This window comes from Somniosus microcephalus, chromosome 33 (assembly GCF_052327205.1).
Source record: "Somniosus microcephalus isolate GS21.2 chromosome 33, FLI_Smic_1.0, whole genome shotgun sequence".
Taxonomy (NCBI): Eukaryota; Metazoa; Chordata; class Chondrichthyes; order Squaliformes; family Somniosidae; genus Somniosus; species Somniosus microcephalus.
The window spans coordinates 36136905-36157742 of record NC_141019.1 but is presented as its reverse complement, the minus strand read 5'-3'; the positions used below and the strand labels follow the sequence as shown (position 1 = coordinate 36157742).

At 52.8% G+C, this 20838-nt stretch overlaps 1 protein-coding gene across 1 annotated transcript in view; it reads left to right on the top strand.

Moving 5' to 3' along the window:
- Positions 1 to 20838, top strand: part of LOC147097166 (prolow-density lipoprotein receptor-related protein 1-like) — a 325180-nt gene that overhangs the window by 71219 nt on the left and 233123 nt on the right. Inside the window, 8 exon segments of the mRNA XM_085972535.1 lie at positions 2467 to 2703; positions 4759 to 4939; positions 5085 to 5307; positions 6677 to 6817; positions 6819 to 6867; positions 14041 to 14163; positions 16644 to 16784; positions 18524 to 18649. Coding sequence (XP_085828661.1) covers positions 2467 to 2703; positions 4759 to 4939; positions 5085 to 5307; positions 6677 to 6817; positions 6819 to 6867; positions 14041 to 14163; positions 16644 to 16784; positions 18524 to 18649 — 1221 coding nt within the window.

Genomic DNA, 20838 nt, shown 5'->3' with positions numbered 1-20838 from the left:
ACTGCGCGGGTCCCGAACCGCCTTCACAGCCAATGGAAGATCTTTTTTTTTCAGTTGAAGTGTGGCCACTGTTGTCATGTGGAAACGCGGCAGCCAATTTGCGCACAGCATGCTCCCACAAATAGCAATGTGATAAATGACCAGATCATCTGTTTTTGTTATGTTGATTGAGGGATAAATATTGGCCCCAGGACACCCAGATGAACTCCACCCCCGCCCCACCCCGCTCTTCTCGACAGTGCGGCGCTCCCTCGGTACCGCCCCTCCGACAGTGCGGCGCTCCCTCGGTTCCGACAGTGCGGCGCTCCCTCAGTACCGCCCCTCCGACGGTGCGGCGCTCCCTCAGTACCCGCCCCTCCGACGGTGCGACGCTCCCTCAGTACCGCCCCTCCGACGGTGCGGCGCTCCCTCAGTACCGCCCCTCCGACGGTGCGGCGCTCCCTCGGTACCGCCCCTCTGACGGTGCGGCGCTCCCTCGGTACCGCCCCTCCGACAGTGCGGCGCTCCCTCGGTACCGCCCCTCCGACAGTGCGGCGCTCCCTCGGTACCGCCCCTCTGACAGTGCGGCGCTCCCTCGGTACCGCCCCTCTGACGGTGCGGCGCTCCCTCGGTACCGCCCCTCCGACAGTGCGGCGCTCCCTCGGTACCGCCCCTCTGACAGTGTGGCGCTCCCTCGGTACCGCCCCTCTGACGGTGCGGCGCTCCCTCGGTACCGCCCCTCCGACAGTGCGGCGCTCCCTCGGTACCGCCCCTCCGACGGTGCGACGCTCCCTCAGTACCGCCCCTCCGACAGTGCGGCGCTCCCTCGGTACCGCCCCTCTGACAGTGCGGCGCTCCCTCGGTACCGCCCCTCTGACGGTGCGGCGCTCCCTCGGTACCGCCCCTCCGACAGTGCGGCGCCCCCTCGGTACCGCCCCTCCGACGGTGCGACGCTCCCTCGGTACCGCCCCTCCGACAGTGCGGCGCTCCCTCGGTACCGCCCCTCCGACGGTGCGACGCTCCCTCAGTACCGCTCCTCCGACAGTGCGGCGCTCCCTCAGTGGTTGGGTTGTGAGCGTGAAGGAAGGCATTGAACGTGAGATAAAGAATTCTCATTGCTCCAGCGCCTTTCACCAACTGCGCGGGTCCCGAACCGCCTTCACAGCTAATGGAAATACTTTTTTTTTGGTTGAAGTGTGGTCGCTGTTGTAATGTAGGAAACGCGGCAGCCAATTTGCGCACAGCAAGCTCCCACAAACAGCAGCGTGATCAATGCAGTGACGTTGGCTTTGCAAACCAGGTGGACGGGCAGAGTGTCTGCAGGTTTCGGGCGAACACTTGAACCAGTTGATGTGTGTGTTGCATTCCTGCTCAATGCTAAACCCTTTATAAATGACTGGTTAGGCCCCAGCTGGAGCATTGTGGTGTTCTTCTTAGGCAGTCCCTCGGAACCGAGGATGACTTGCTTCCGCACTGAAAATGAGATCTCAGGTGACTGATGAGTCCAATGCGGGACCTACAGTCACTGTCACAGGTGGGGCAGACGGTGGTTGAAGGGGCGGGTGGGTGGGGTGCTTAGGTTGACGTGCGCTCCTTGCGCTGCCTGCGCTTGGCTTCCGCTTGCTCCCGGCGAAGAGACTCGAGGTGTTCGGTGCCTTCCCGGATGCTTCTCCTCCACTTTGTGTGGTCTTGGGCCAGGGATTCGCAGGTTCGGTGGGGGATGTTGCACTTTTTCCAAGAAGGCTTTGAGGGTGTCCTTGAAGCGTTTCCTCTGCCCACCTGGGGCTCTCTCGCCGTGTCGGAGCTCCGAGTAGAGCGCTTGTTTTGGGAGTCTCGTATCGGGCATGCGGACCATGTGACCTGTCGAGCGTGGTCAAAGCTTTGAAGCTGGGGGATGTTGGCCTGAGCGAGAACACTGACGTTCTTGTGTCCGGTTCTGGGTACCACACTTTAGGAAGGATGTCAAGGGCCTTGGAGAGGGTGCAGAGGAGATTGACTAGAACGGCACCTGGGGGATGGGCAACTTCAGTTACGTGGAGAGACTGGAGAAGCTTGGGTTGTTCTCCTTAGAGCAGAGAAGGTTAAGGGGAGATTTAATGGAGGCGTTCAAAATTACGAGAAGTTTTGATAGAGTAAATAAGGAGAAAGTGTTTCCAGTGGCAGGAGGGTCGGTAACCAGAGGACACAGATTGAAGATAATCAGCAAATGAACCAGAGGGGGAGATGAGGAGAATGTTTTAACGCAGCAAGTTGTTGTGATCTGGAACGCGCTGCCTGAAAGGGCGGTGGGAGCAGATTCAATAGTAACTTTCAAAAGCGGAATTGGATAAATACTTGAAGGGCAAAAATTCACAGGGCTACGGGGGAATGAGCAGGGGGGAGTGGGACTAATTGGAGAGCTCGTTCCAAGAGCCGGCACAGGCACGATGGGCCGAATGGCCTCCTCCTGCGCTGTGTGATTCTATCCACGATTCGTTTTTCCCACAGAACCTGACCACGAGCTGTTCCTGGTGTACGGGAAGGGCCGCCCCGGTATCATCCGCGGGATGGACATGAACGCCAAGGTGCCGGACGAGTACATGATACCCATCGAGAACCTGATCAACCCCCGCGCCTTGGACTTCCACGCCGAGACCGGTTACATCTACTTCGCCGACACCACCAGCTACCTCATCGGCCGGCAGAAAATAGATGGAACGGAGCGGGAAACCATACTGAAATCCGGTGAGGGAAGGAGCGGGTATCCCGTGGGGCTGCGTTTGTATTTACAATTCTCATCCTGCTGTTCAAATCTCTCCGCGGCCTCCTCGCCACCCCCCGCCCGACCATCTCTGTAGCCTCTTCCAGCCCCCTACAACCCTCCCTATCTCTGTAGCCTCTTCCAGCCCCCTACAACCCTCCCTATCTCTGTAACCTCCTCCAGCCCCCTACAACCCTCCCTATCTCTGTAACCTCCTCCAGCCCCTACAACCCTCCCTATCTCTGTAACCTCCTCCAGCCCCCTACAACCCTCCCTATCTCTGTAACGTCCTCCAGCCCCCTACAACCCTCGCTATCTCTGTAATCCCCTCCAGCCCCCTACAACCCCCCCTATCTCTGTAACCTCCTCCAGCCCCCTACAACGCTCCCTATCTCTGTAACCTCCTCCAGCCCCTACAACCCTCCCCATCTCTGTAACCTCCTACAACCCTCCCTATCTCTGTAACCTCCTCCAAGCCCCTACAACCCTCCCCATCTCTAAACTCTTCCAGCCCCCTACAACCCTCCCTACCTCTGTAAGCTCCTCCAGCCCCCTACAACCCTCCCTATCTCTGTAACCCCCTCCAGCCCCCTACAACCCTCCCTATCTCTGTAACCTCCTCCAGCCCCCTACAACCCTCACTATCTCTGTAACCTCCTCCAGCCCCCTACAACCCTCACTATCTCTGTAACCTCCTCCAGCCCCCTACAACCCTCACTATCTCTGTAACCTCCTCCAGGCCCTACAACCCTCCCTATCTCTGTAACCTCCTCCAGCCCCCAACAACCCTCCCTATCTCTGTAACCTCCTCCAGCCCCTACAACCCTCCCTATCTCTGTAACCTCCTCCAGCCCCTACAACCCTCCCTATCTCTGTAACCTCCTCCAGCCCCCTACAACCCTCACTATCTCTGTAACCTCCTCCAGGCCCTACAACCCTCCCTATCTCTGTAACCTCCTCCAGCCCCAACAACCCTCCCTATCTCTGTAACCTCCTCCAGCCCCCTACAACCCTCCCTATCTCTGTAACCTCCTCCAGCCTCCTACAACCCTCCCTATCTCCGTAACCTCCTCCAGGCCCTAAAACCCTCCCTATCTCTGTAACCTCCTCCAGCCCCCTACAACCCTCCCTATCTCTGTAACCTCCTCCAGCCCCCTACAACCCTCCCTATCTCTGTAACCTGCTCCAGCCCCCTACAACCCTCCCTATCTCTGTAACCTCCTCCAGCCCCCTACAACCCTCCCTATCTCTGTTACCTGCTCCAGCCCCCTAAAACCCTCCCTATCTCTGTAACCTCCTCCAGCCCCCTACAACCCTCCCTATCTCTGTAACCTCCTCCAGCCCCCTACAACCCTCCCTATCTCTGTAACCTCCTCCAGCCCCCTACAACCCTCCCTATCTCTGTAACCTCCTCCAGCCCCCTACAACCCTCACTATCTCTGTAACCTCCTCCAGCCCCCTACAACCCTCACTATCTCTGTAACCTCCTCCAGCCCCTACAACCCTCCCTATCTCTGTAACCTCCTCCAGCCCCTACAACCCTCCCTATCTCTGTAACCTCCTCCAGCCCCCTACAACCCTCCCTATCTCTGTAACATCCTCCAGCCCCCTACAACCCTCCGAGATCTGTGCACTCCTGCAATTCTGGCCTCTTGAGCATCCCCCCGATTTCCATCACTCCACCATTGGCGGCCGTGCCTTCAGCCACCTGGGCCCCGAGCTCTGGAATTCCCTCCCTAAACCTCTCCGCCTCTCTCTCTCCTCCTTTAAGACGCTCCTTAAATCCTCTCTCTTTGACCAAGCTATTGGTCACCAGACCTAATATCTCCTGATGTGGCTCGGGGTCAGATTTTGTCTGATTTACCCTCCTGTGGAGGGCCTTGGGACGTTTTACTACGTTAAAGGCGCGGTATAAATGCTTGGTGTTGTAGGTTTAGCATAACTCCCTGGCTTTTGTACTCTGCGCCTCCCTACACTAACTCTGTGTGATCCCTGTCCCCCCCCCCCCCCCACCGTCTTGTGTGTGTGTGTGTTTGAAGGACTCAATAACGTCGAGGGTGTTGCAGTGGACTGGATGGCCAACAACCTGTACTGGACAGACGACGGACCTAAAAAGACCATCAGCGTGGCCCGCTTGGAGAAAGCCTCTCAGACCAGGAAGACGCTAATCGAGGGAAAGATGACGCACCCTCGTGCAATCGTCGTCGACCCGCTGAATGGGTAAGTTAGCCTGGAATACGCGGGGCGCTTGAAAACGCGACAATGTTGGTCGACCGAAATGACTTTGTTTTGCCGCCGGATGTTTGACGTGGTGGCGACTGTGCTGACGTTGCTCTCTCTCTCTCTCTCTCTGTGCGTTGGGAAGGTGGATGTATTGGACGGACTGGGAGGAAGACCCCAAGGACACCAGGAGGGGGAAGATCGAACGAGCCTGGATGGACGGCACCAATCGCAACGTCTTTGTGACCTCCAAGTCCATTCTGTGGCCAAACGGCCTCAGCCTGGACATTCAGAATGGCATCCTGTACTGGTGCGAGGCGTACTACGACCGGATCGAAAGGATCTTCCTCAACGGCACAGAGAGGAGGGTGAGTGTCGATGGCGGCTCGGCGCATTCTGCCACCCCGTGCATTGTGTGAATGTCGGCCGAGAGCTTGCTCGCAGTTTCACCTCGTGTAGAGTTTGGTACATTGGGTGCTCTATGACAGTTGGTGGTTCTTTTAGGGGGCTCAGTGGGTGGCACTCTTGCAGCTTGAGTCAGAAGCTTGTGGGTTCGAGCCCCCACTCCAGAGACTCATGTCTCATAATCCAGGCCGACACTCCCCCGGTGACCGGTACTGAGGGAGCGCTGCACTGTCGGAGGGGCGGTACTGAGGGAGCGCCGCACTGTCGGAGGGGCAGTACTGAGGGAGTGCCGCACTGTCGGAGGGGCAGTACTGAGGGAGCGCCGCACTGTCGGAGGGGCGGTACTGAGGGAGCGCCGCACTGTCGGAGGGGCGGTACTGAGGGAGCGCCGCACTGTAGGAGGGGCGGTACTGAGGGAGCGCCGCACTGTCGGAGGGGCAGTACTGAGGGAGCGCCGCAATGTCGGAGGGGCGGTACTGAGGGAGCGCCGCACTGTCGGAGGGGCAGTACTGAGGGAGCGCCGCACTGTCGGTGGGGCAGTACTGAGGGGAGCGCCGCACTGTCGGAGGGGCGGTACTGAGGGAGCGCCGCACTGTCGGAGGGGCAGTACTGTGGGAGCACCGCACTGTCGGAGGGGCAGTACTGAGGGAGCGCCGCACTGTCGGAGGGGCTGTACTGACGGAGTGCCGCACTGTCGGAGGGGCGGTACTGAGGGAGCGCGGCACTGTCGGATGGGGCGGGTACTGACGGAGTGCCGCACTGTCAGAGGTGCAGTACTGTGGGAGCACCGCACTGTCGGAGGGGCAGTACTGTGGGAGCACTGCACTGTCGGAGGGGCGGTACTGAGGGAGCGCCGCAGTGTCGGATGGGGCGGTACTGATGGAGTGCCGCACTGTCAGAGGTGCCGTCTTTTGGGTGAGACTTTAAACCTCAGGTGGACGTAAAAGACCCACTGGCCACTATTGCGAAGAAGAGCAGGGCAGTTCTCCCCGGTGTTCTGGGGCCAATATTTATCCCTCAACCAACATCACTAAAACAGCTGATCTGGTCATTATCAGATTGCTGTTTGTGGGAGCTTGCTGTGCGCAAATTGGCTGACGCTTTTCGTACATTACAACAGTGACCACACTTCAAAAAATAAAGTACTTCATTGGTTGTGATGTGCTTTGGGACGTCCTGAGGTGGGGAAAGGGGCTGGAGAAATGCGAATTGCTGTAATGTAGCTTAACCGGTTGTGATTGCACGTGCAGAGGCTCTTCGGTATTTCTCTCTGGTTTTACGCCGGCGCGATTAATCGGCTGGCCCAGCGAATAACCCACTCTTCTCCCGCAGGCGGTGTACGAGCGGGGCGAGCTCAGCCATCCTTTCGGCCTGACTCACTACGGCAACTACCTGTTCTGGACCGAGTACCGGAGCGGCAACATCTACCGCTTCGACCAGACCAGCATGGTCGTCACACTGCTGAGGAGCGAAACGGCCGCCCACCTTCGAGATTCGGATGTACGACGCGCAGCAGCAGCAAGGTACGCCTCTCGGACAATTCCCACCCCCCGGTAATCCCGGGAGTGTCGCACTACATCTCGGCCGCAGCAGTGGGAGCAGCACCGCCTTTCAAAGTGTAACGCTGGATCTTTGATAGAGCCTTGGTCGCATCGTTGAACGGTTACAGCACAGGAGGAGGCCATTCGGCCCCTCGAGCCCGTGCCGGCTCTCTGCGAGAGCACTTCAGCTAGTCCCCCTCGCCATTTCCCTCGTAGCCCTGTTAAAAAAAAATTTCCTTCAGGTACTTATCCGACTCCCTTTTTGAAAGCCACGATTGAGTCTGCCTCCACCACCCTTTCAGGCAGCGCATTCCAGATCACAACCACTCGCTGCGTAAAAAAGTTATTCCTCCTGTCGCCTTTGGTTCTTCTGCCAATCATCTTAAACCTGTGTCCTCTGATTCTTGACCCTTCCGCCAATGGGAACAGTTTCTCTCTGTCCAGACCCCCTCATGATTTTAAATACCTCCATCAAATCTCCTCTCGATCTTCTCTGCTCCAAGGAGAACAACCCCAGCTTCTCCAGTCTCTCCACGTCACTGAAGTCCGTCATCCCCTGGTACCATTCTGGTCAATCTCCCCCTTAACCTTCTCTGCTCCAAGGAGAACAATCCCAGCTTCTCCAGTCTCTCCACATCACTGAAGTCTCTCATCCCCTGGTACCATTCTGGTCAATCTCCCCCTTAACCTTCTCTGCTCTAAGGAGAACAACCCCAGCTTCTCCAGCCTCTCCACATAACTGAAGTCTCTCATCCCCTGGTACCATGCTAGTAAATCTTTTCTGCACCCTCTCTAAAATCTTCACATCCTTCCTAAAGTGCGGTTCCCAGAATTGGACACAATACTATATCTGAGGGGTAACCAGTGTTTTATAATGATGAGGAATATTGACTGAAAAGATAGTTGTGGAGGTGGATGATTAAATAGAATTTTACCACACAGAAACAGACCATTCGGCCCAACTGGTCCGTGCCGGTGTTTATGCTCCACACGAGCCTCCCCCCACCCCTACTCCATCTCACCCCATCACCATATCCTTCTATTCCTTTCTCCCTCGTGTGTTTATCCAGCTTCCCCCTTAAATATGCCATCTGTGCTCTTCGCCTCAACCACTCCCTGTGGTAGCGAGTTCCACATTCTCACCACTCTCTGGGTTTTTTTTTATTCATTGATGGGATGTGGGCGTCGCTGGCTAGGCCTGCGTTTAGTGCCCATCCCTAATTGCCCTTGAGAAGATGGTGGTGAGCCGCCGCCTTGAACCTGTTAGGATGGGAGTTCCAGGATTTTGGCCCAGCGACAGTGAAGGAACGGCGATACAGGTCCAAGTCAGGATGGTGTGTGTGGCTTGGAGGGGAACTTGGAGGTGGTGGTGTTCCCATGCGTCTGCTGCCCTTGTCCTTCTAGGTGGTAGAGGTCGCGGGTTTGGAAGGTGCTGTTGAAGGAGCTTTGGCGAGTTGCTGCAGTGCATCTTGTAGATGGTACACACTGCAGCCACGGTGCGCCGGTGGTGGAGGGAGTGAATGTTTCAGGTGGTGGATGGGGTGCCAGTCAAGCGGGCTGTTTTATCCTGAATGGTGTCGAGCTTCTTGAGTGTTGTTGGGAGCTGCACTCATCCAGGCAAGTGGAGAGTATTCCATCACACTCCTGACTTGTGCCTTGTAGATGGTGGAAAGGCTTTGGTGAAGAAATTTCTCCTGAATTCCCCATTGGATTTATTAGTGACTGTCTTATATCGATGGCCCCTAGTTCTGGTCTCCCCCACAAGTGGAAACATCTTCTCTACGTCTACCCTATCGAACCCCCTTCATAATCTTAAAGACCTCTATCTGGTCACCCCTCAGCCTGTGCGTGAAGAACAGCGTAGAGAAGTGCTGGTGTTGGGAGTCTCTTCACTGCTAATGCAGTCGTTCCCCAATGATCAAAGCATAGAAACTTTTTTGGGGGGGGAGTGTTCCAGATTTCCACTACCTTTTCGTGTGAAGAAGTGCTTCCTGACGTCAACCCCGAACGGCCTGGCTCTAATTTTAAGATTACGCCCCCCCCCCTTGTTCTGGACTCCCCCCACCAGAGGAAATAGTTTCTCTCTCCATCGACCCAATCGAATCCTTTAATTATGTCAATTAGATTCCCCCCCCCCCGCTTAATCTTCTGTACTCAAGGCAATACAAGCCTAGTCTGTGCAACCTGTCCTCATAACTTAACCCCGGGTTAATTCAGCCCCCCTCGAGCCTGTTACATTAGGAACAGGAGGAGGCCATTCAGCCCCCCCTCGAGCCTGTTACATTAGGAACAGGAGGAGGCCATTCAGCCCCCCCTCGAGCCTGTTACATTAGGAACAGGAGGAGGCCATTCAGCCCCCCTCGAGCCTGTTACATTAGGAACAGGAGGAGGCCATTCAGCCCCCCCTCGAGCCTGTTACATTAGGAACAGGAGGAGGCCATTCAGCCCCCCTCGAGCCTGTTACATTAGGAACAGGAGGAGGCCATTCAGCCCCCTCTCGAGCCTGTTACATTAGGAACAGGAGGAGGCCATTCAGCCCCCCCTTGAGCCTGTTACATTAGGAACAGGAGGAGGCCATTCAGCCCCCCCTTGAGCCTGTTACATTAGGAACAGGAGGAGGCCATTCAGCCCCCCTCGAGCCTGTTACATTAGGAACAGGAGGAGGCCATTCAGCCCCCCTCGAGCCTGTTACATTAGGAACAGGAGGAGGCCATTCAGCTCCCCTCGAGCCTGTTACATTAGGAACAGGAGGAGGCCATTCAGCCCCCCTCGAGCCTGTTACATTAGGAGCAGGAGTCGGCCATTCGGCCCCTCGAGCCTGCTCCGCCATTCAGTCAGATCGTGGCTGATCTTCGACCGCAACCCCACTTTCCCGCCCGATCCCCATATCCCTCGATTCCCCGAGAGTCCAAAAATCTATCGATCTCAGCCTTGAATATACTCAACGACTGAGCCTCCACAGCCCTCTGGGGCAGAGAATTCCAAAGATTCACCACCCTCTGAGTGAAGAAATCCCTCCTCATCTCAGTCCTAAATGGCCGACCCCTTATCCTGAGACTGTGACCCCTGGTTCTAGACTCTCCAGCCAGGGGAAACAGCCTCTCAGCATCTACCCGGTCAATCCCCCTCAGAATCTTGTATGTTTCAATGAGATCACCTCTCATTCTTCTAAACTCCAGCGAGTATAGGCCCATTCTACACAATCTCTCATCATAGAACAATCCCCTCTTCCCAGGGATCAATCTAGTGAACCTAGTGGTTGGATAGCTCTTCAACCTTCGTTGCAACGCCTCCAAGGCAAGTATATAGAAACATAGAAGATAGGAGCAGGAGTAGGCCATTCGGCCCCTCGAGCCTGCTCCGCCATTTAATGCGATCATGGCTGATCATCCAAACTCAGTACCCTGTCCCTGCTTTCTCCCCATACCCCTTGATCCCTTTAGCCTTAAGAAATATATCCAACTCCTTCTTGAATATAAGAACATAAGAATGAAAGAACATAAGAACATAAGAAATAGGAGCAGGAGTAGGCCAATCGGCCCCTCGAGCCTGCTCCGCCATTCAATAAGATCATGGCTGATCTGATCCTAACCGCCAATCCACTATCACAGAATCATGTCCTGAATCTAACCGAATTAGACACACGAAATAGGAGCAGGATCAGGCTACCCGTAACCCTTAATTCCCTTTACTTCTAGGAAACTGTCTATTTCTGTTTTAAATTTATGTAATGATGTCGCTTCTACAGTTTTTTGGGGCAGCATATTCCATGGACCTACCACCCTCTGAGTGAAGTAGTTCCTCCTCATCTCAGTTTTGAAAGAGCAGCCCCTTATTCTAAGACTATGCCCCCTAGTTCTAGTTTCACCCATCATCGGGAACATCTTCCCCGCATCCACCCGATCCAACCCCTTCACAATCTTATATGTTTCAATAAGATCGCCTCTCATTCTTCTGAACTCCAATGAGTAGAGTCCCAATCTACTCAACCTCTCCTCATATGTCCATCCCCTCATCCCCGGGATTAACCGAGTGATCCTTCTTTGTACTGACTCGAGAGCAAGTATGTCCTTTCTTAAGTATGGACACCAAAACTGTACGCAGTATTCCAGGTGTGGTCTCACCAATACCTTGTACAACTGAAGCAATACCTCCCTATTTTTATTTTCTATCCCCCTAGCAATGAAAGCCAACATTCCATTGGCCTTCTTAATCACTTGCTGCACCTGCATACTAACCTTTTGAGTTTCGTGCACCAGGACCCCCAGATCCCTTTGTACTTCAGTACTTTCCAGTTTCTTGCCATTAAGATAATAACTTGCTCTACGATTTTTCCTGCCAAAGTGCATAACCTCACACTTTCCAGTATTGTATTCCACCTGCCAAATCTCTGCCCACTTACTTAGCCTGTCTATGTCCCCTTGAAGGTTTTTTATGTCCTCCTCACTCACTACTTTCCCTCCCATCTTAGTATCATCTGCAAACTTTGATATGTTACACTCAGTCCCCTCCTCCAAATCGTTAATATAGATTGTAAAGAGTTGGGGATCCAGCACTGACCCCTGCGGAACACCACTAGTTACTGATTGCCAGTCTGAGAATGAACCATTTATCCCAACTCTCTGCCTTCTGTTAGATAGCCAATCCTCTATCCATGCCAGAATATTACCCCCAATCCTGTGATTTTTTATCTTAAGCAATAATCTTTTGTGTGGCACCTTGTCAAATGCCTTTTGGAAGTCTAAATATACTACGTCCACTGGTTCCCCTTTATCCACCCTATATGTTACTTCCTCAAAGAACTCCAGCAAATTTGTCAAACATGACTTCCCCTTCATAAAACCATGCTGACTTTGTCCTATTAAATTATGATTATCCAAATGTCCTGTTACTGTCTCCTTAATAATGGACTCCAAAATTTTACCTACCACAGATGTTAGGCTAACCGGTCTATAGTTTCCAGCCTTCTGGCTACTGCCCTTTTTAAATAAGGGTGTTACATTAGCAGTTTTCCAGTCTGCCGGGACCATTGCCGAGTCCAGCGAGTTTTGGAAAATTATTACCAATGCATCCACAATCCCTACCGCCACTTCCCTCAAGACCCTAGGATGTAAGCCATCAGGTCCAGGTGATTTATCCGCCTTGAGTCCCATTATTTTACCGAGTACCACTTCCTTAGTGATTTTGATCGTGTTTAGCTCCTCCCCCCCCCTTTAGCCCCCTGTTTGTCCAGTGTTGGGATATTCTTGGTGTCTTCTACTGTAAAGACTGATGTAAAATATTCATTCAGTGTTTTTGCCATCTCCATATTTCCCACCATTAATTTCCCGGTCTCATCCTCTAAGGGACCAACATTTACTTTAGCCACCCTTTTTCTTTTTATATAACTATAAAAACTCTTACTATCTGTTTTTATATTTTTTGCTAATTTAATATATTTAATGAATTGGCCTCAACTGCCTTCTGTGGTAGAGAATTCCACAGGTTCACCACTCTCTGGGTGAAGAAATTCCTCCTCATCTCTGTCCTAAATGGCTTACCCCTTGTCCTTAGACTGTGACCCCTGGTTCTGGACTCCCGGCCATCGGGAACATCCTTCCTGCATCTAGTCTGTCTAGTCCTGTTAGAATTTTATAAGTTTCGATGAAATCCCCTCTCATTCTTTTAAACTCTAGCGAATATAAGCCCAATTGACCCAATCTCTCGTCATATGTCATTCCTGCCATCCCAGGTATCAGTCTGGTGAATCTTCGCTGCACTCCCTCCATGGCAAGAACATGCTTCCTCAGATAAGGTGACCAAAACTGCACACAATACTCAAGGTGTGGTCTCACCAAGGCCCTGTACAACTGCAGCAAGACATCCTTGCTCCTGTACTTGAATCCTCTCCCTATGAAGGCCAACATACCATTTGCCTTCTTAACCGCCTGCATGCTTACCTTCAGCGACTGGTGTACAAGGACACCCAGGTCTTGTTGCACTTCCCCTTCACCTAATCTATTGCTGTTCAGATACTCTGCCCTCCTGTTTTTGCCACCAAAGTGGATAATCTCGCATTTATCCACAGTATACTGCATCTGCCATTCATCTGCCCAATCACCCAACCTGTCCAAATCATACTGGAGTTTCTTGGCATCCTCCTCACAGCACACACGTCCACCCAGCTTTGTGTCGTCTGCAAACTTGGAGATATTACATCTAGTTCCCTCATCTGGATCATTAATTATATATATATATTGTGAATAGCTGGGGTCCTAGGACCGATCCCTGCGGTACCCCACTAGTCACTGCCTGCCACTCGGAAAAAGACCCGTTTATTCCAACTCTTTGCTTCCTGTCTGCCAACCAGTTCTCTATCCAAGTCAGTACCTTACCCCCAATCCCATGTGCTTTAACTTTGCACGCTAGTCTTTTATGCGGGACCTTATCGAAAGCCTTCTGAAAGTCCAAATACACCACATACACTGGTTTTCCCTTATCTGTTCTACCAGTTACATCCTCAAAAAATTCCAGTAGATTAGTCAAGCACGATTTACCTTTTGTAAATCCATGTTGACTTTGTCCGATCCTGTCACTGTTTTCCAAGTGCTCTGCTATTACATCTTTTATAATGGACTCTAGCATTTTCCCCACTACCGATGTCAGGCTTACCGGTCTATAATTCCCTGTTTTCTCTTTACCACCTTTTTTGAATAGTGGGGTAACATTAGCTACCCTCCAATCCATGGGTACTGTTCCAGAGTCTGTAGAATTTTGGAAGATGACCAGCAATGCATCTACTATTTCTAGGGCCACTTCCTTAAGTGCCCTAGGATGTAGATTATCAGGCCCTGGGGATTTCTCGGCCTTCAATCCCATCAATTTCCCCAACACCATTTCCCTACAAATACTGATTTCTTTCAGTTCCTCCCTTTCATCAGACCCTATGTTCCCCGACATCTCTGGGAGGTTATTTGTGTCCTCCTTTGTGAAGACAGAACCATAGTATTTACCTTGGGTAAGGAGACCGAGACATGCAGCGGCTGGTTAACAGTCAGTGTAGTTGTTGGGAATTGGTGATGTTAAGCAGTGGCGTTGAGGGTGTCGCGTGCGCGCGTCAGGGAAATGCCAGTGTTTCGGTACAGATGCGTCTCTTGTCCTCTTTGACCCCACCAGGTACCAACGCGTGCCGCGTGAACAACGGTGGCTGCAGCAGCCTGTGCCTGGCCACCCCGGGCGGGCGGTCGTGCGGCTGTGCCGAAGACCAGCTCCTCGATGAAGACAACGTCACCTGCAAAGGTAGGAGATGAAGGACGGAGTCGGCAGGGGGTGGGAAGGGGGGTCTCCTCCTGCTGCCCGTTCCTCGCGCAGGCCGCGGACAGTCTGTCAGAACATGAAGGGCGGTCTCAGTCGCCCCGTGCAACGGTTGTGTGTTAACAAGGAGTGGGGCTGGGGGTGGCGGAGGGGCACGGATTAGCTGTAGTTAGCAGTGCGAAGGACGAGTGCTGGGCAGCTGTAGGGAGCTGAGAGAGATGAGCACTGAGGATGGAGATCGGAGAGAGAGAGAGGGCCGCTGACTGCAAAGGGATAGAGGGCAGTGACAGTAGAGAGCAGACAGGGAGAGAGGGGGGTCACTGCACAGAGAGAGAGAGAGAGAGAGAGAGAGAGAGAGACTCAGTGTAGAGAGGAGGGAGAGAGACACTGGTTGGACAGAGTAGAGAGAGAGAGAGAGACAGGGAGGAGCGAGAAAGGGAGAGAGACACTGGCTGGAGAGAGAGCGAAACTGACTGGAAGTTAATTACATGCCCATTCTGCAAGTTTATTAATGTCCACTTGTAGTGTGGTCTAACCAAGGTATATGGAGACCAGAACTTGCACAGTGCTCCAAGTGTGGTCTAACCAAGGTATACGGTGACCAGAACTGTGCACAGTGCTCCAAGTGTGGCCTGACCAAGGTATATGGAGACCAGAACTGTGCACAGTGCCCCCAGTGTGATCTTACCAAGGTATATGGAGACCAGAACTGTGCACAGTGCTCCAAGTGTGGTCTAACTGAGGTATACGGAGACCAGAGCTGTGCACAGTGCTCCAAGTGTGGTCTATCCAAGGTATATGGAGACCAGAACTGTGCACAGTGCTCCAAGTGTGGTCTAACTGAGGTATACGGAGACCAGAGCTGTGCACAGTGCTCCAAGTGTGGTCTATCCAAGGTATATGGAGACCAGAACTTGCACAGTGCTCCAAGTGTGGTCTAACCAAGGTATACGGTGACCAGAACTGTGCACAGTGCTCCCAGTGTGGTCTAACCAAGATATACAGAGACCAGAACTGTGCACAGTGCTCCAAGTGTGGCCTGACCAAGGTATATGGAGACCAGAACTGTGCACAGTGCTCCAAGTGTGGTCTAACCAAGGTATATGGAGACCAGAACTGTGCACAGTGCTCCAAGTGTGGTCTAACTGAGGTTTACGGAGACCAGAGCTGTGCACAGTGCTCCAAGTGTGGTCTAACAAAGGTATATGGAGACCAGAACTGTGCACGGTGCTCCAAGTGTGGTCTAACCAAGGTATAGGGAGACCAGAACTGTGCACAGTGCTCCAAGGTATATGGAGACCAGAACTGTGCACAGTGCTCCAAGTGTGGTCTAACCAAGGTATATGGAGACCAGAACTGTGCACAGTGCTCCAAGTGTGGTCTAACTGAGGTATACGGAGACCAGAGCTGTGCACAGTGCTCCAAGTGTGGTCTATCCAAGGTATATGGAGACCAGAACTGTGCACAGTGCTCCAAGTGTGGTCTAACTGAGGTATACGGAGACCAGAGCTGTGCACAGTGCTCCAAGTGTGGTCTATCCAAGGTATATGGAGACCAGAACTTGCACAGTGCTCCAAGTGTGGTCTAACCAAGGTATACGGTGACCAGAACTGTGCACAGTGCTCCCAGTGTGGTCTAACCAAGATATACAGAGACCAGAACTGTGCACAGTGCTCCAAGTGTGGCCTGACCAAGGTATATGGAGACCAGAACTGTGCACAGTGCTCCAAGTGTGGTCTAACCAAGGTATATGGAGACCAGAACTGTGCACAGTGCTCCAAGTGTGGTCTAACTGAGGTTTACGGAGACCAGAGCTGTGCACAGTGCTCCAAGTGTGGTCTAACAAAGGTATATGGAGACCAGAACTGTGCACGGTGCTCCAAGTGTGGTCTAACCAAGGTATAGGGAGACCAGAACTGTGCACAGTGCTCCAAGGTATATGGAGACCAGAACTGTGCACAGTGCTCCAAGTGTGGTCTAACCAAGGTATATGGAGACCAGAACTGTGCACAGTGCTCCAAGTGTGGTCTAACTGAGGTATACGGAGACCAGAGCTGTGCACAGTGCTCCAAGTGTGGTCTAACTGAGGTATACGGAGACCAGAGCTGTGCACAGTGCTCCAAGTGTGGTCTAACAAAGGTATATGGAGACCAGAACTGTGCACGGTGCTCCAAGTGTGGTCTAACCAAGGTATAGGGAGACCAGAACTGTGCACAGTGCTCCAAGGTATATGGAGACCAGAACTGTGCACAGTGCTCCAAGTGTGGTCTAACCAAGGTATATGGAGACCAGAACTGTGTACAGTGCGCCAAGTGTGGTCTAACCCAGGTATATGGAGACCAGAACTGTGCACAGTGCTCCCAGTGTGGTCTAACCGAAGTTCGGTACAAGTTTAACGCAACCTGTTGTACCCCTGTTTAATGTTTTTACCCGTGCTTTTTTTCCCCTCCCGTCCTCCCTTTCAGCGAATCCTGCCTACATCCCTCCGCCCCTGTGCCAGCCGGGAGAGTTTGCCTGTAAGAACGGACGCTGTATTCAGGAGCGCTGGAAGTGCGACGGAGACAACGACTGCCTGGACAACAGCGACGAAGTGCCGGAGATCTGTCGTACGTGTCTTGAATGTAGCAGCTCGGTGGTAACTCGTAGCGTCTCAGCTCCGCAGTCAGAGCAAACACACGCGCGCGCACACTGACATGAATCAGTCATTCGTGAAAGAAAGACTTATGAAATAATACTGAGCGGCCTACGGGTGGCGCTGTCCAGGGAGAGTATAAATACTCGGGCACGGGCCCAGCTTGTGCAGGACATTCTTAACAGGAACTAGTGAAGGACACAACTAGACCTCCATGTTGTAGAACAGTTGATTAAAGCTTTGTTTAACGCTTAGACCAAGTGCCGAGTAGTTTTCTTACCTCACACACTATTCTCCCAAGAGAAGCAGAACAAAGGGATCCGAGAGTACAAATCGCTAAAAGTTAATAAGGCTATTTTTTTACAAAAAGCAAAGCAAGCAATGGGGTTCATTTCAAGAGGGATGGTAACTTTTAGAAGGAAAATACTTAAAAAGAAAGACTTGCCTTTCACGACCACCAGACGTCCCAAAGCGCTTCACAGCCAATGAGGGACTTTTTTTTGAAGTGTGGTCACTGTTGTAATGTAGGGAACGTGGCAGCCAATTTGCGCACAGCAAGCTCCCGCACACAGCAATGTGATAATAGTGCCAGGGGATCTTTTACCTTTTACGCCCATCTGAGAGAGCAGACGGGGCCTCGGTTTAACGTCTCATCCGAAAGACTGCCCCTCCGACAGTGCGGCGCTCCCTTGGTACTGCCCCTCCGACAGTGCGGCGCTCCCTCAGCACTGCCCCTCCGACAGTGCGGTGCTCCCTCGGTACCGCCCCTCCAACAGTGCGGCGCTCCCTCAGTACTGCCCCTCGACAGTGCGGCGCTCCCTCGGTACTGCCCCTCCGACAGTGCGGCGCTCCCTCAGTACTGCCCCTCGACAGTGCGGCGCTCCCTTGGTACTGCCCCTCCGACAGTGCGGTGCTCCCTCAGTACTGCCCCTCCGACAGTGCGGCGCTCCCTCAGTACTGCCTCTCCGACAGTGCGGCGCTCCCTCGGTACAGCCCCTCCGACAGTGCGGCGCTCCCTCAGTACTGCCCCTCCGACAGTGCGGCGCTCCCTCAGTACTGCCCCTCGACAGTGTGGCTCTCCCTCAGTACTGCCCCTCCGACAGTGCGGTGCTCCCTCGGTACAGCCCCTCCGACAGTGCGGTGCTCCCTCAGTACTGCCCCTCCGACAGTGCGGCGCTCCCTCAGTACTGCCCCTCCGACAGTGCGGCTCTCCCTCAGTACTGCCCCTCCGACAGTGCGGTGCTCCCTCGGTACAGCCCCTCCGACAGTGCGGCGCTCCCTCAGTACTGCCCCTCCGACAGTGCGGCGCTCCCTCAGTACTGCCCCTCCGACAGTGCGGTGCTCCCTCAGTACAGCCCCTCCGACAGTGCGGCGCCCCCTCAGCACCGCCCCTCCGACAGTGCGGCGCCCCCTCAGTACTGGCACTGGGAGGGTTAGCCTGGATTTAATGGGTTGGGGTCTCTGGAGTGGGGCACAACCTTCTGTCTCGGAGGCGCGATTACTGAACCACTGAGCCACGGCCGAGACTTAAATAAGGCCACCTTGGAGCGTAGTTCCCCTGTCATGTGGGGGAGGGCGAGACCCCGTTATTAGCGGTGGCCGTGGCTTTGAGGAACAGCCAGCCCCCCCGACATTTCTGAATTGTTTTCCCCTCTCTTGTCTGAGCCTTTTTGGTGTGTTGACGCCAGACTGCTTGCTTGCTCCTTTCCACAGACCAGCACACTTGCCCCTCCGACCGCTTCAAGTGCCAGAACAACCGCTGCATCCCCATCAGGTGGCTCTGCGATGGAGACAACGACTGCGGCAACAGCGAGGACGAGTCAAACTCCACTTGTTCAGGTAAACTAGGGGGGCTGGGGCGGGTGGAGGTGTTGCCCCTGTAGCGGGGGGAGGGTCGATGGGGTTAATGTTGTGCAGGTGAGACTTAACCTCTAGTCTGCAGAGGAGTCTCAAGTGTTTAAAAAGCCATCAAAGAACTTAAAGATTCCAGAGAGTTTTATTATGTTCAAAAAAAGCAGGAAGCTGTAAGTCTAATGTTGTTTTGCACCAACTCCTGGAACTGCATCCCTAACAGCACTGGTGAGAGTACCTTCACTGCATGGACTGCAACGGTTCAAGAAGGCGGCTCACCACCACCGTCTCGAGGGGTAACTAGGAATGGGCAATATCGTCGGCCTTGCCCGCACCCCAAGAATGAATGCGGGGGGGGGGAATTTTTTTTTGTTTTCTTCCGGGTAAATTTATATCTTCTAATAAATCCCACTGGTCGTTGAGCCTGTACTAAATAGTCTCTGCAAGCGTGGAAGAGGTCGGGCACATACGTCGGGCGTCCCGTGGCACTCACGATCTTGGTGAAAAATTTAATCGTTAACCCTGTGCCGCATTGAACCTGTTCAGTCTGTCGCTTAAGTGTAGCATTGTGCGTTTCAAGTGATGGGAGACGAACATACGAATTAGGAGCAGGAGTCGGCCACTCGGCCCTCCAAGCCTGCTCCGCCATTCAATAAGATCGTGGCTGATCCGATTACTCCACATTTCCGCCTACCCCTGATAACTTTTCACCGCCTTTCTTACCAAGAATTTATCGACCTCTGCCTTAAAAATATTCAAAGACTCTGCTTCCACCGCCCTTTGAGGAAGAGAGTTCCAAAGACTCACGACCCTGTGAGAAAAATTTCTCCTCATCTCTGTCTTAAATGGACGACCCCTTATTTTTAAACTGTGACCCCTAGTTCTAGATTCTCCCACAAGAGGAAACATCCTCTCCACATCCACCCTGTCCAGACCCCTCAGGATCTGACATGTTTCAATCAAGTCACCTCTTACTCTTCTAAACTCCAGCGGATACAAGCCTAGCCTGTCCAACCTTTCCTCATAAGACAACCCGCCCATTCCAGGTATTAGTCTAGTACAGGAAACTTTCGATCTACCGGCACCTAAATAACCGGAAATCTTGGTTAACCGGCAAAATTCAGGAGTAGGTTCAGGTAACTTTTATTTTATTTTTACTCCATGTGTTGCTGTGCAAGGGTGTGGCTGCAGCTGTTGCTAAGCTACAGAGACGCTTGCAACTTGTGCCCATTGTTCTGAAGCTGTTGCTAAGCAACAGGGTTTGTTGCTTTATACGGAGTGCTCAGCTCCGTATCTTTTACTGTAGCGTTCGGTTATCCGGAATTTTTGATGAACCAGCACCACGTCGGTGCCGGATTAAAAAAAAGTTTCCTGTAAACCTTCTCTGAACTGCCTCCAACGCATTTACATCCTTCCTTAAATAAGGAGACCAATACTGTACACAGTACTCCAGATGTGGTCCCACCAATGCCCTGTATAACTGAAGCATAATCTCCCTACTTTTGTATTCAATCCCCCTCGCAATAAACGAATACATTCTATTAGCTTTCCTAATTACTTGCATACTAACCTTTTGCGATTCATGCAATAGCACACCCAGATCCCTCTGCATCTCAGAGCTCCGCAATCTCTCACCATTTAGATAATATGCTTTTTTTTATTCTCCCTGCCAAAATGGACAACTTCACATTTTCCCACATTATACTCCATTTGCCAGATCCTTGCCCGCTTACTTAACCTATCTTATGCCCTTTGTAGCCTCCTTATGTCCTCTTCACAGTTTACTTTCCGACCTATCTTTGTGTCATCAGCAAATTTAGCAGCCATACCTTCGGTCCCTTCATCCGAGTCATTTATATAAAATGTAGGTGACTCCATAGTTATAATAGCTCCCCGAGAGAAGGGAATTTGATTTTAATGTAGGCTGACTGTCACACATATGGTGTCCAGTTTTGGTGTCCATACTTAAGAAAGGACATACTTGCTCTCGAGTCAGTACAAAGAAGGTTCACTCGGTTAATCCCGGGGATGGACGTATGGGGAGAGGTTGAGTAGATTGGGACTCTACTCATTGGAGTTCAGAAGAATGAGAGGCGATCTTATTGAAACATATAAGATTGTGAAGGGGTTGGATCGGGTGGATACGGGGAGGATGTTCCCGATGATGGGTGAAACTA